The following is a 14079-nucleotide window of genomic DNA, read 5'->3' as shown; positions in this document are numbered from 1 at the left end:
GGGGATATTTTCCACAATTTCCTCAGCAATTCTGAATTTCCCTTTCCCTGTCAGGGACTGTTGCCTCTCTGTGACTGTTCACTGTAGCAGGGTGCTACCCTTTTCCCGCAGAGATGCCCTCGGGGGTTGCCTCCGCCCCATGCAGGGCTCCTGGGGCTGGGCACTAACCCAAGCTGCGGGGTGACAAAGCTTTTCTGATGGCTTTTTGAAGGATGGTACCAGTTTGGGGTTGGGGTTTGGAATGTAGCACCATGCCTGGTGCAGGTACCCAGAAGCAGTCTCTCTCTCAGAGGGAGACTCTCTCATCATCCTCATCATCCCACTTCCATCCCCAGCCCAGCGATTGCCCCAGGTCCTACAGGACCCAAACTGGGCTGTAGGGGCTTTCCCCCTTTCCTACCCCATCCAGAGCATCCCTTTCTGCCCATCCAAGATGCTGCCCATGGCCAGTGTGGGCCGGCCAGGGCGGGGACCGGCTGTTTGCCTTGGCTCCCTCCCTGTTTGGATTTCTCCCCCCCAACCCCACCCCGTGACTAATCCCTGCCCCGGCCCTTCCGCCCTGCCGGCTAACAGCAGCGTGCCTTCTCTCCCTGCCTTGATGTCTTCCAGGTTGTCGGCCCTTCCTGAAAATCTACCAGGCCATGCAGCCCGTCTACACCTCCGGGATCTAGTAATTATCTCCTCACTGTGGGGCTTCCCTCCTCCCCAGCGCGGGGGGCTTGGCAAGCGGGGGGAGATGGAGAGGGTCAAGACCAAATCCCTAGCGGTCCTGGTGCCCTGTGCTTAGTCTGTTTGTGGTCCAGGGAACCAAAAAACAGGGGCTTCCCTTTCCTTGGAGGTGGTAACTGGCTATACTGGGCCATACTGGGCCCTTCTGCTGGGAGGGCTGTAGTGACTCTGTGTATCAGCAGAGGGAGCCCGGGGCTGCGCAGAGCCTGGGGCTGGGTGTCCCTGGAGGGAGCAGGGACAGGGATGGGGACACCCCCATGGGGGATTGCAGCGTTTCTCCTTTCCCTGCCCAAAGAGCTGCTCCTGCTGCCCGGAATCATCCTAAAACCCCTCTTTCTCTCCCCAAAAAAGAGTTTCCCCCCCCCAGTTTTAACCTCCCCACAATTTACCCTGACGTCATTTTCCAATGCTGCTCTTGGGAGCAGGCACTGGCAAAGGCAAAGCAGGAGCTGATTTTTCCAGGTGCCTGGATGCTCTGCCGGGGCTGCATCCCAGCCTGGGACCCCCGGCTCCTGGCCCCCCTGGAGGGAGCAGAGCCCCTTGCCTCCAGGGTATTCCCATCTCACTCCCCTGAACTGGGATCTCCCTTCCCTACAGCCGGGCATCTCTGTTAGCTGAGATTTACTGCCTCCCAGCCTTGCCTTTCAGGTTTTAATAGACTGTTTATGTGATGCCGGTAATAAACTCCAGGTTTATCTTGCCTGTGAAATCCAACCTCCTTCTTCCCTTGTCCCCCGCTGCCGATGCCACTGCCCAGAGGCAGCCCCCCAGCACCCCAAGGAGGGGAGGGCTTCCAGCAGGGAAACTGAGGCAGGTAGGAGAGCCTTCCCCGAGAGCTCTCCTTCTGCGTCCCGTGCTCCACCCAACCCACGGGAGCAGGGCCGATGGCTGATAGTGCAGCCCCAGCACTTGGACCCCAGTCAAACCCTCCCACCTGGGATTTTTAGGCTCCTCATGGAGCTGTGCCTTAGTTTTGCCCTCCTGTCCACCTCCCCCTGGGAATGGGTGCCCCTTGGGGTGGGGGACGGGACCCTCCTCTGTCACCGAGAGGGCCAGTTCTGTGCTTTGCGCCTTTCCTGGCTGGGTTTGGGTGGAAAGGGCTGGTGGAGGCGGCACTGGGAGCTCTGGGCGGGGGCTCTGCACCACAGCTCATGTCCTCCCACTGTCCCTCTCTGCAGCAACGTGCAAGGAGACAGCCAGACGGGCATCTGCATCACCATCGAGCCCGGCTTGCTCCTCAAGGGCGATATCTTGGTAAGGAGCCTTGGCTCAGCCCCCTGCATGGGGAGCAGCCAGGGGATGGGTGGTCCTCGTGCCCGGGACCCCCCAGTTCCCCCTTGCCCAGCCCCGGGGTCTCATCCTCACGGTTCAACCCTGCTCCCTTCTGCAGCTGAAGTGTTACCACAAGAAGTTTCGCAGCCCAACCCGCGACGTGATTTTCCGTGTGCAGTTCCACACGTGCGCTGTGCACGACCTCGACATCGTCTTTGGCAAGGAGGACCTGGATGAGGCCTTCAGAGGTAACCGCCCAAGCACCTCCCCAATCCAAACTCCCTCCTCCTCCTCCCATGCCTCTGACGCCACTCCCATCGCTGGGACATCTGGGCACCCACACCAAATCCACCCCAATGAAGCAGGGTGCTCCTGCTCCATCCACAGGGTGTGGTGCTACTCGGGGACTGGTGGCAGTGTCACCACCCCCTTTGTTGTCCAAATCCAGTACCAATGCAGAGGGGCTGCTTTGGGGTTGTTTGGGGGCTGAGACGTGCTGCCCCATGCAGGGATATCCCCTACCAGCTCCTGGCCTTGAGCTTGCCAGGGTGGGTGCCCTGTGCTCCAGGCACATTTAGGGTGGCTGTCTGGGTGCTGTTGGAGGGATGGATGGAGACGATCCCTTTGCTCTGCTTTCTCCCTTCCAGATGACCGCTTCCCCGAGTACGGGAAGGTGGAGTTCGTGTTCTCCTATGGCCCTGAGAAGATCCAAGGTACGGCTGGCTCACTGCTGTGGGGGTTCAGAGCTGGATGCTGGCTCCTTTCCCGCCCGCCAGCTCTATCCCCTGCTGCCTCCCTTGCGACGCCCCCCACCCCGTTTGCAGTCCCTTTGTCACCAGGGTGCGATGAGGGGTCCAGGTAGTGATGCTGATCTAGGAGCACCCATGGGTGCCCTGTCACCCTTGCTCTCTTCCCTGGGAGGCCACTCTCCGCAGCACTTGCTGGCCTGGGAGAGAGGGAGGGGGCACTTGGGAACAGAGGATCCCGCACCCCAAAAAGTCCTGCCCTAGGCATACTCAATGTCAGTCCGTCTGCCTCTCCCTAGGCAATCCCAAAAAGTGCTGGGCAGCCCTGTACACCCCTGTACACCTTGTTTGTGGGTCTTGATGTACCTCCCACGCCCATCCATCCCTCTCAGAGCCCCCGTTCCTACGTGACTTCTGCCTTGCCCTATGGCTCCTCTTTCTCTTGCCTGCACCTTCTCTCCATCTCCTCCCTCCATCCCACCCGCGCTGGCTCCATCGTCACCCCAGCTGACTGTCTTGCCTCTTCCCAGGCATGGAACACCTGGAGAATGGGCCTAGTGTTTCTGTGGACTACAACACGTCCGACCCGCTCATCCGGTGGGACTCCTACGAGAACTTCAACATCCACCGTGAGGACAGCACGGAGGGCACCTGGGCTGAGCCGCCCCTGCCCGGCAAGCACCTGCAGAAAGGTTAGGGCTCATGGGGTGGTCGGTGGCCCAAGTGTCTCCATGGGAATCCCCCCCACCCCAGGGAAGGGGACGGCTGGAGGGCAGCAGAGCTGGGGGCAGGCGGCTGCTGCTGGGAGGAGTGTGGCTGTGGCATGGGAGAGGAAGATCTTGTGGACTTTCCCTCCCACTATGGTTCCAGGGAGCTCAGGCTCTTTTTTTTTTGGTGCTTTTGCTCTCAAAGCCGCCTTTGCACGGAGCAGGGTCCAGCCCTGCTTCACACCCCAGAGCTCTGGGAAACCCAGAGTCTGTTGGGAGCAGGACCTAATGGGGGGACCATTAGGTCTCCCAGCTCTTTTATTGTGGCACAAGCGTGGTGGGATGTAGCCGTGCCTCAGTTTCCCCTGGGAGAGGCAGATGCCTCACTGGCCCTGGAGGGTCCACATGATCGCTTGGAGCTGGGAAAAGCCACTTGAGCACTCCTTTGGATGCAGCGAGTCAGCCACCCTCGCCTGCTTGGCAGGAACAGGCAGGACTTGTATGTCGAAGGGTGGTGGGCCCCCGTCGCGGCGGCGAAGCCACCTGTGGCCGAGCAGATGCCTGAGCTTTCCTGGCCTGGTCCGGACAGGCGTCCCCGGCGTGGGGACAGCTGCGGTTCCTGATGTCCCTGAAGGTCACCAGCTGCTCCGAGTGGGAGCTGTGGGTGGCTGAGCGCACTGGGGAGAGTGGGGGCTCTGGGTGCCCGGGGTGGGCGAGGGGGTTGCTGCCCGCGGTAGGGACGTGGAGCTGGCTGTGTGGAGCTGGCATGGGTACCTGCCTTGGCACAGGGCAGTAAACAGGCAACTTGTGACACACAGGCTGCAGAGGTACCCCAGGGCTCCTCTCCATCCCCTCCCAGGGGTTTCAGCGGGTGTTGGGGCTGTGGAGGCCCTTCCGTGTGCCAGCCAGGCTGTCCTCCCTGCAGTGAGGGTGGTGATGAGGAACAAGGGCACCTTGGATTTGCAAACACTGCCCCGGTTAGGGGAAGAGCTGGGACTGCTGGAGGGTGAAACCTCAGGCAGGAGGCTGCCCTCCAACCCGTGCCAGCGCAGGCAGCTGCGAGACAGCCCATCTATACGGGGTCGCCCGCTGGCTGCCCCATGGGGCACCTTGAGCAGTGGTGGGGAGAGCCGGTGTGGGCTCAGGGGGGTCCTGTCTTCCTCCTCTGTTGGCACTTTTCCTCTTCTCCAGCCCGTCCCAGGCTGGGATGGGGACCCCGGTGCCTGGCTGTATGAGGGGGGGTCCCTGTTTACGGTTGTTCTCGCCTTATTTGGTCAGGGAATTGCACGCCACATTTTTGGCACCACCAGGCGTGAGCGAGCGGCGGCCGGGGGCGGAGGGGGGTGAGGCTGGCACGGGGACCCGTGCCGGGGTGGGATCAGCCGCTGCTCCTTGTCCCTACCACTGCCTGTCCCCACTGCTCGGCGAAGGCTCCCCGCAGACCGGCACCGCAGCCCAGGCCGACGGGATTGGGATCGCCTGCCAAACGGTGGGTCCCCCCCGCGACGTTGTCTCTGCCGGCCGCAGCCACTCTGGGTGGAGGTGGATGTCCTTTCTCCAGCAGCTTTGGCTCAGCGTGGGGCACCCATATGGGCTGGGGGGGGGGGGGTGCCTGACAGGGTGGGGGTGACCCCGTGGGACCCTGAAGCTGGAGGGGCAGGTGGATGGCTGGGGATGGTGCCTGTCCTGGTGTTCCCCTCACCTCCGCTGTGCTTATCTGTGGCAGCTGGGGGAAGGGGTAACAGAGTCGCAGCAGGGTCGCCGGCTGACCAAGCTTGCCCGGTGCAGGGGCCATGAGAGGGGGATCTGAACCCCCACATCTTGCTCTCTGGCTGAAGGGACTTGGCTGGGTCCCGCAGGCAGGGGCTGCTCTGCGAACCACCCCCACGGCACAGGCTGGCCCCATCAGTGAGCTCGCCCTCCTGCCTTACCCAGGCAGGGTCCCTGCTGCCCGCCGGTCTCAGGCTGCCCCGTGGTCCTTAGCGAGAGTGGGGTGCGCTGGGATACCCCCATAGCCCCATCCTGCTGCTCATCATCTATCCCTGCATGGCACAGGGTGGGGCGTGTGGCTCCGCCTGCCCTCCTTCCTACTCCTCGAAGGGGCTTTGAGGTTGGTGCTGGCTGCGTGGCGGGTTCCTGTGGTAGTCCCCATAGCCATCGTTTGGCTGAGAGTGTGTTTGGAGGCTGAAGGGTGGTGATGGGGTTCTTCTTCCTTTGGCTCTTTTTGGGGTTCAGGTGTCCTTTATCCAGGGTGGATGAAGGATGCTTTGCCAGCACTGTGGTGGCTCTCCTCGGGGGGCAAGGCTGGCTCCAGGGAAGCAGGAGGAGACCTGCGGCTGGATGTGGCACTGCTGGGTTTGCAGCTGGTTGGAGGATTGCTGCAGAGAAATTTTTGGGGTACCGCAGAGGCAGGTGGGCAAATCTGCATGAGGAACATCTATGGCCTGATTTGGTTTTGCTGAGAAAACCAAACTGATGGAGAACAGGGTGCTGGGGCTGGCCTGGAGTTGGTGGAGGGGTTGTCCCCAGGGTCTGGATGTGTGACTGTGGTGGGGGGACACCAGGGTCTGCCATCCTGGGGTGGTGTGAGACAATGTGAAAGGGCTCGGCATGTGTCCCCGACCCAGCAGCTCCGTGTAAGGATTGGCCCTTGAACCCACCCTGGCTGGCCCTGCCGCACGCAGCATCCACATCCCTTCCCTACCTCCCACCTCTGTACCATCCCAGTCCCCACTGCGGGCTGGCCCTGCCCACTCCTGCTTTTTACCGGGGCTGGAAGGGGGGTGGCCGGGGCCTGGCCAAATCCAACATCTGCAGGAGACTTGCTAAATCCCCACCTGAGTCATGGTTCTGGCGCGGGGCTCCCCTGCAGCTCAGCCCCGTGCGCAGGACAGGGCTGGCCAGGGTGGGGAGCACGATGAGCATCCCACCCCTCCGGGGATGGGAGGTCACAGCAGAGCCTGAACCCCATATGGCAAAGGTTGGGGGGTGCCAGAGCCCCACATTGAGCTGGATGCCAATCCTGCACCTTTCTGTGGGGCAGCAAGCCCCTAGATGGGGTAGCTGTCATCTGGTGGTCCCCCAGGAGGGTGGGCGTCTCGTGGGGTACCTCTTCCTTAGTGGGGTCAAATCCCGCCCCACTTATCTGGGGCTGAGGCTGCCCAGGAGGGCAAGCCAGGCTGTGCAGAGGCAGACAGCCAAATGGGCCAGGCCAGAGCTGTTAAATCCATCGCCGGAGCTGCCGGCGGGCTGCTGCTCTCCCCCCGCGGCTGGATCTGTTCGGCGGGGAGGGGAGCCGCTGGCTCTCCTCTCGCCTTCGCCAGCTGACTAAAGCCAAAGGAATCTGCTTCCCCCTCCCCATCCCGCCCCTCTCCACTGCTCTCTGCTCCGGCCACGGCAAGGTAAGGGCTTGGCGGGGCGGGTGTTTTGGGGGACAGCAGGGACCTGGCTGGGCCGGATGGGGATCCACAGGGACTATCTCCCCCTTGCTTCTGGTTATTCCCCATGGGAGAAATGCTGGAGCATCTATGGGCTTGGCTAGACATTTCAGCTGGAGCACAGCTGCTCCCAGGGCAGGGTCTGTCCTCTGACCTGGTATTTGGGGTTGTGATGTGGAGGGGTAATGGGTTTTGGTCCTGCTGGGACTGGGAACTGGGCAGGACTGCGATGCAGGGAGAGAGGGACAGGCTGGTGGAGGCTCAGCCCCTTCTCTTCCCCCTTTAAACTGTCCTTGAAGTCAAAACCTGCTGGAGTGCGTGTGCGTGCGTGGGGCTGGGGCTGTCCCTGGGCAGCCGGGCTGGAGCAGGGAGCTCTCGGCCTGCCCTCCTGCGGGCTGCCCACAGCTGCGCAACCAGGACAAAAAATAAAAAGGCAGAGAAGCAAGCAAACCTCAGAGGTTTTGGGAGGATGGTGACTTGGCATGTGGCACTATTTGGGAGCAAACAGGGCTGTGAGTCAGGGGGCCGGCTGGAAACACTGCTCTCATCTCCTGCCGTCATCCACGGGGGTGTGGGAAACACACGATTTGGGGGATTAGAGTGGAGGGAACCTTGCGTTTTGCTGAGTATGTTGGATCAATCGAGGAGCGGAGGCTTGAGCACGGGTTCAAGCAGGGGCCCAGGCATGGGGTGGGCTCACTGTCACCTGGACCAGCGAATTGTCAGCACCATCCTTTGCCTGGGATGGAGCAGCGTGGTCCCAGGCAGCTCTGGGGTAGACGGGATCCATGCTGTGCCCCCTGCCACAGGACAGGGTGGCACGTGCCATCCCAAAACCAGTGCTGGTGTGTCCACACCATGCCACGGCGCTGGCGGGGCAGGGAACGGGGGTTGTGAAAATGGGTTGGTGCTGGTGGGGTCAGTGGCTCAGCCATGGCGGTTTTCTACTCGTCTTTGGCTGCATATTTATTTAAGATAGAGAAACTTGTCTTCAGCAAGGCATGTGGGTTGGCAGACCCGGCTGGGTTACAGCATCACGTGTGGCCTGGCAGGACATCCCCACCCCCAATGTGTCACTGCTTTTTGGGGACAGGTGTGATGTGTGCACACAGGAGCCAGGCAGGGCTGAGGGTCTCAAACTGGGGGGAGGGGTGTCATCCAGCGGGGTGATGCTCAGCACCCGGTGTGGGGTGGGTAGGCTGTCCAGCTGTCCGTCTGTCTGTCTGTCGTGCCTAGGAAACAGTTAACGTGGCGCAGCCCTGCCTGTGGAGGAAGTAGTTAATATTCATAGCTAGGAGCTGTCTGTCCTCCGCTGTCCTCCCTCCATGGCTCTCACTCTCCCCGCACCTCGCTGGGGTTAACTCGGGCTGGGGCTTAGGCTTGGGCGGCCCCCAGCCGCTTCCCCGCTGCCTCTCCCCTTCCCCTCCCCGCTCGCTCGTCCCTGTGTGGTCCGGGGCGGAGGGGAGCGCGACTGCACCTCCTCACCTCCAGCCCATCTCCTGCCTCTGCTGCCTTGGTCCCCTCCGGTGCCCCGTGTCCTGGGGGTACCCCGTATCTGAGCCCCTCCGGCGCCCCACTGCTGACGGGGTGCCCCTCTGGTCCCCCCCCCGTGGGACTCGATGCTGGGGAGGGAGTAGCTCCCTCCATGAGAGGGAAAGCAAAGCCGAAGGGACAAACGCCAACCAAAGCCAGCTCCGGGCCGTTGGCTCCTGTCTTGGACGGACACACGGAGCCGGCCATGGACGCCGTTTGAGCTGCCACCGCACCAGGTTCCCCTGGAAGGCTGTGGTGCTGGAAGGAGCGAAGGAAAGGGATTTTGCTGCCCACTCCTTCTCTTCACCTGGGATCTTTTCTTCCCCATCCCCTTTGGTAAGTCCTGACTTTGCTTTTCTTTGAGCCAAATGGGATGGGGGAAGGGGCTGGGGTTGGAGTGGGGGGGAATTCATGGCCATGGTGACCCATGGCTCAGGGGCTGGGGTTACTTCTTGCCATCATATCTGGGCACGGGATGAGACCAGAGCTGGGGGGTTGAGCTCTTCCCCATGGCACTCAGCCCACATCCTTCATCCTACAAAGGGTCCCGGGACCCAGGATCTTCCCTGCCAGCTGATGCTCCAGCGATGCCCTGGGGCCAGGGCTCTGGGTGGTGGGGAGTGGAGGCAGCAGGTAGGATGCTGCTGGGGGCAGGACCAGGGCAGACATGGTGGTGCCCCAGCCTTATCCTCTGCACTGGTGCAGAGCCCCAGCCAGGATTTGTGCTGGTGCACGATGTGGTATGGTGCACTCCACTGGGTGTGAGGCGGATGGCTGGGATTTTAAGCATGTGAGCTGATCCCCCTTCCCATTGTCACACATGCCCTGGAGCAGTTTTTCTCCCGGGTGTAGCCGCAGGGTGCTGGGGAGGGAGAGGGCAGAGTGTTGCCCTGCCGGGGCACCGAGCCTGGCAGCAGGGGTAGGACCAGGCTGGGCTCCGTGCTTCCCCCAGCTGCCTGGATACAGCTGGAGCAGATAGAGCCGGAGCAGAGCTGTGTCTGGGACTGAGCCCTGGGCAAACCCAACCCACGCTGGGATGGCACAGCCTGCCAGGCTGGAGCTGCTCTGACCTTCAGGGACGAAATCTGACCTTGCTGGAAGTTGCATACACTTGGCAAATGGGAACCTGGGAGCCTCCTGCTCTGAGGACGGCTGCTTTGGCTAAGGCAGCCTGTCCCCCCTTCCCTTGCTTTTTTTTGGGGGGATTTTATTCAACTTCTCAGGTGACAAGCGATAGCATGTCCTGGCGGGGGGGTCCTGGGAATGGCAGGGAATAGCAGGATTTGGCTCTTGGCATCTGAGCCCAAGGGTCACGTGGGGACGAGGACAGGGTGGGCAGTCAGGTGTGGGGCAGAGCAGCTGTGGGACGAGGGCCTGGCTGATGGCCCCTTCCTTGCTTGCTACACCGGTACCGCTCTTGGGGTGGGGGCCACCAAACCCCCCATGTGCCTGCCTGGCTGGAGGGTCCAGGGAAGGTGGGATGGGGCGCTCGGGGGCTTTCTGGCTCTGCTGTGAACTGCGTCGTGCCCCATCCTGACTCTGCTTTCGAGATGTTTCTCCCAGCCGTGGGGTGGTGCCCAGCCCACAGTCTAATTAAAGCCTTTCCCAGCTATTTTCTCCCTTGGCGCCACGTGCTTTCATTTATATTTATTTATTCCCTTTTCCTTTCTATTCCCCTGCCCTATTTATCCCAGCCCCCACTTTGGCTCTTGCCCTGTTTCCCGGGACTGGCCAGCACCCATCGCTGCCATCAGACAGGAGGGCTGGGCGACGGCTCGGCTCCAGGCAATGTCTCAGCCTCTCCAGCGTTGATGCTGCCCCTGGACACGCTGCTTTTTCCTTTTGCCCTCCACAGGAAGGGATTCCCTCCCTCTATCCCCCTTTTCCCCAGTATGGGAGGTGTTGTGGAGTCAAATGCTGCTGGTTCCTGGCTACACCGTCTGGATGAAGGAGCTCTGAGTCTCTGGGAGAAATCGTGGACCCCATCCTCATCCTTTCCCACACCGAGTGTCCGTAGAGGACCTTGCTGCATGGTCCTGGGGCATCTTCAAGCCAAGGGGGGACTTTGGGGCTTGGCTGCCTCCTTGGGATGCTGCCGGCAGGGATTTGGGAGTGGAAAATCAGCAGCAAGGAGGGGGGCCTGACTTGGTAGGACACGTGCTGGATGTTATTGCCCCCATCCGCTTTACAGCCATGGGAGTTGGTGGCACAGGAGCTGCTGGGGCACGGGCACTGTGGCGTGGGACTGGTTAAGCCGTCCCCGGCTGGGCTGGCTTTCGGAAGTGTTTTGCTCTCAGATAGGAGTGCTCTGATTTCACACTATCGTGTTAGGGCTGTCTTCCGTCCCTGAGTCAGCCGCCTGGCCCCCTGCCAGGGAAGAGTCATTTTTTCCTCCAAAAGAAAGTGTTTAACACTGCTTGCGGGCCCTTCCAGGAAACCTCGGCAGGGAGCTGGAAAAACAGGAGTCTGCAGCCTGGCCGGTGCTGTGCATGCTCTGGCGGGGGGGACATGGCTTGGGGGCTGTCCCCATTGCTGTCTTGGTGGCCGGGGTCCCTCTGTGCCCCCAAAATCTCGCTGCCCTGTTTGGAAAGGTTTAAAGGGTGCAGCTGGTTGTGGTGTTGGGGGTGGTGGGATCTGGGGGGCTTGGAGCTGGGGTGCAAGGTTGCCAGTGGTGATGCTTCTGTGTCCTGGCTGCCCCCCAGCCATTTGGGGCTGCGGAGTGGAGCCGGCTGCTGATGCCAGCCTCGAATTGTGGGGTCGGGGTGCTCGATGCCTCCCCGGGGGGGAGATGCTGCATGTTTGGGGTTGGGCAGAGACACTGCCTGTGCAGGAGCTTTGGGGCAATGTCTGGCCGTGAGGAAAGGTCCGGGGCAGATCCATCCAGGCTGAGAGGGAAGGGGAAGGAGAGAAAGGGTAGGAGCCTGTCTAGCCAGGGAAGAAAATGTCAAGGATGGGCGGCTGGCTGGATCTGTGCATCATCTGGGAGGAGAGTGGGCAGGGAGGGGGACGGTGGGTCTGTGGTTCATTTGTCCTTCACCCGTGGGCTGAGTACATCCATCCAGCTGGAGACATGCAGAGCTATGAGGCCAGATCCTGACCGCCTCCGCTTGTCCTCCTACAGCCCGTGGTGCATCTCCCCCACCCTCCCTGTTTGCCTCCCTCATGCCGTGTGGCCCTTCGGGGCCAGCTGAGCCCTCCGGAGCGGCGGGGTGGCAGTGAAGCGACGGCTGACTGTGTGGGCAGCCCCAGCCCTCACCAGCCATGGAGGGGAAATGCCAGGAACGATGTCGGGAGCCAGGGGCGGATTTTGGTGGCTGCCAGCAGAGCAGGCGGTGCTTGCAGGGCAGGACAGGACGGCGTGCGGAATGGGGGGCTGCGGGGGCATGGGGCTAGGGGGGGTCTGGCTCCGGTGTCTCTGCATGGTGGCGCCCATGGGATTGCGGAGGGTGCCGAGGAGACGGCGATGCTGGTTGTTAAGCGTTCCGGCGGCACGGAAGAGATCGAAACCACCGGCTAATGGGACCCATTAGCTCCGTGCAGAGAGCCAGCAATTGATCTGGGGTCTCGTGTTCGTTTCTCCCCTTGCAGAGGTTGGGCACACGCAAGGGCCCCTGGACGGGAGCCTCTACGCTAAAGTGAAGAAGAAAGACTCCCTTCACGGCAGCACCGGTGCCGTCAACGCCGCCCGCCTCCCGCTCTCGGCAGCGCCCAACCACGTCGAGCACACGCTCTCGGTGAGCAGTGACTCGGGCAACTCCACTGCCTCCACCAAGACCGACCGGACCGATGAGCCGGGGGTGCCTGGGGTGCCCGGCGGCCAGGCGGTACTGAGCCCCGAGGAGAAGCGGGAGCTGGATCGTCTCCTCGTTGGCTTCGGCTTGGAGAGCGCACCACCCATGCACAACCACGCACCTGGCCCCGTGCCGGCGCGCCTGCCTGTCATGCCGGGCCGCCATGTGGTGCCGGCTCAGGTGCATGTCAACGGGAATGCTGCAGCGCTGGTGGCCGAGCGGGAGACGGATATCTTGGACGACGAGCTGCCCAACCAGGATGGGCACAGCGTGGGCAGCCTGGGCACGCTCTCCTCCTTGGATGGCACCACCACCGCCAGCGAGGCCGGCTACCAGGAGGCACCCCGGGTGGGCAGCCTCTCCTCCCTGCCCAATGGCCCCTCAACCTGCAACGGGGCTGAGAAGCTGCTGAAAGAGGGGCTGTACGATGGCGAGCCACTCTCCAATGGTGGCTACCCTTACAACAACCAGAATGCCCTGATGGGCCACCATCTTCGTGACCCACTGCCTTCCTTGCGGCCCTCGGCATCCGCTCAGGACCACCTGGCCGCCTACCCGCAGCGCCTGCCGGGCTCTCACGTCCCAGGCTGGCTCCAGCCCCAGCCGCTACCCGGCTCCCAGCCCTACCTGTATGGCTACGAGCCCCCCGGTGCCTACCGCTCCCGGTCCTTCCCAGCAGTGGACACGGCTAAGTACGACATGACCCCGGCGCTGCCCCAGGCCCCGGCTCGCAGCACCAGCAGCCGCGAGGCTGTGCAGAGGGGCTTGAATTCCTGGCAGCAGCAAGGAGGGAGCCGGCCGCCTTCCCGGCTGCAGGAGGGTGGTATGGAGAGCCACAGCCCCAGCGTCTCCAGCTGCAGCCCCCAGCCCAGCCCTCTGCAGCCGGTGCCCCCGCACAGCCACAGCATGCCTGAATTCCCCCGGGCGCCCTCCCGCCGGGAGATTGAGCAGTCCATCGAAGCGCTCGACGTCCTCATGCTGGACCTCGCGCCCACCGTCCACAAATCGCAGAGCGTGCCTGCCGCCTCCCGCCAGGACAAGCCGCCAGGACCCCTGCTCTCCTCCCTCTCAGCCCAGCCCATTGCCGGTCTCTACTCCCGTCCGGCTCCGCAAGTGGTCCAGCCAAGGTCCTTTGGCACCTCCATGAGCCCCGTGGTCTCCGAGCCTGGGGGCAAAGCCTATTCTCCTGGGGAGCCGGACTATGGGGTGCACGAGTACCGGGAAACCTATTCACCCTACAGCTACCAGCCGGCACCGGTGCCGGAGCCAAGGAGCTACAGCCATGCCCCAGCTGGAGCACCGATGGGCATCCTGCCGCTCAGCACCTCCTACAGCCCTGTGGGGTCTCAGCAGCTCCTCGTGTCCTCCCCGCCTTCCCCCACCGTCCCACCACAAACCCAGATGCCCTCCAAGGGACCGGAGAGCTATGAAGACCTGTCGAGGTCAGCAGAAGAGCCCTTGAATCTGGAGGGCCTGGTGGCCCACAGAGTGGCAGGTAGGATGCTTTGATTCCTTGGGGGGACGGGGGGGGACCATGCGTCCTGAGAAGCCAGAGCCTATGGGGGCGGTGCATGGTGGAGCCAGGGATGGGAGATGCAGCGACTCCGGACCCGTGCCGGATCCAGGGTTGGGACTGGACCACCCGCCGTGGGGGCATGCCAGGCAGGGGGGCAGCCTGTGCCCCTCTCCTTTGCCGAGACCCCCTTTGCAGCTCGCCACAGCATCGCCCAGAGGTGGGGAGGAGGGGTGGCTGAGGGCGTCAGGCCCCCCCATCCTTACCCCTCTGGGGTATGGGGCTGGTCTGTCCCCTGCAGCAGGGCCACTTGCTGGGTCCCAGGGGGATTTCTCCCTTTCGGGGAGAATA

The 14079-nt window shown here is 62.6% G+C and overlaps 1 protein-coding gene across 3 annotated transcripts in view; it reads left to right on the top strand.

The window, feature by feature from the left end:
* TNS1 (tensin 1) overlaps positions 1-14079 on the top strand; it is a 62262-nt gene that overhangs the window by 27473 nt on the left and 20710 nt on the right. For 2 of the 3 annotated variants that reach the window (XM_075710066.1, XM_075710068.1), the window contains 6 exons: positions 610-670; positions 1908-1983; positions 2120-2249; positions 2649-2714; positions 3278-3439; positions 12013-13710. In XM_075710066.1, coding sequence (XP_075566181.1) covers positions 610-670; positions 1908-1983; positions 2120-2249; positions 2649-2714; positions 3278-3439; positions 12013-13710 — 2193 coding nt within the window. The remainder of the gene's footprint in view (positions 1-609; positions 671-1907; positions 1984-2119; positions 2250-2648; positions 2715-3277; positions 3440-12012; positions 13711-14079) is intronic. The other variant, XM_075710069.1, reaches the window with a different exon arrangement.

The sequence above is a fragment of the Pelecanus crispus genome, chromosome 5 (assembly GCF_030463565.1).
Source record: "Pelecanus crispus isolate bPelCri1 chromosome 5, bPelCri1.pri, whole genome shotgun sequence".
In the NCBI taxonomy this organism is placed as follows: domain Eukaryota; kingdom Metazoa; phylum Chordata; class Aves; order Pelecaniformes; family Pelecanidae; genus Pelecanus; species Pelecanus crispus.
Note: the sequence above shows the minus strand (reverse complement) of the source record. Positions and strands in the feature narration are given on the sequence as shown.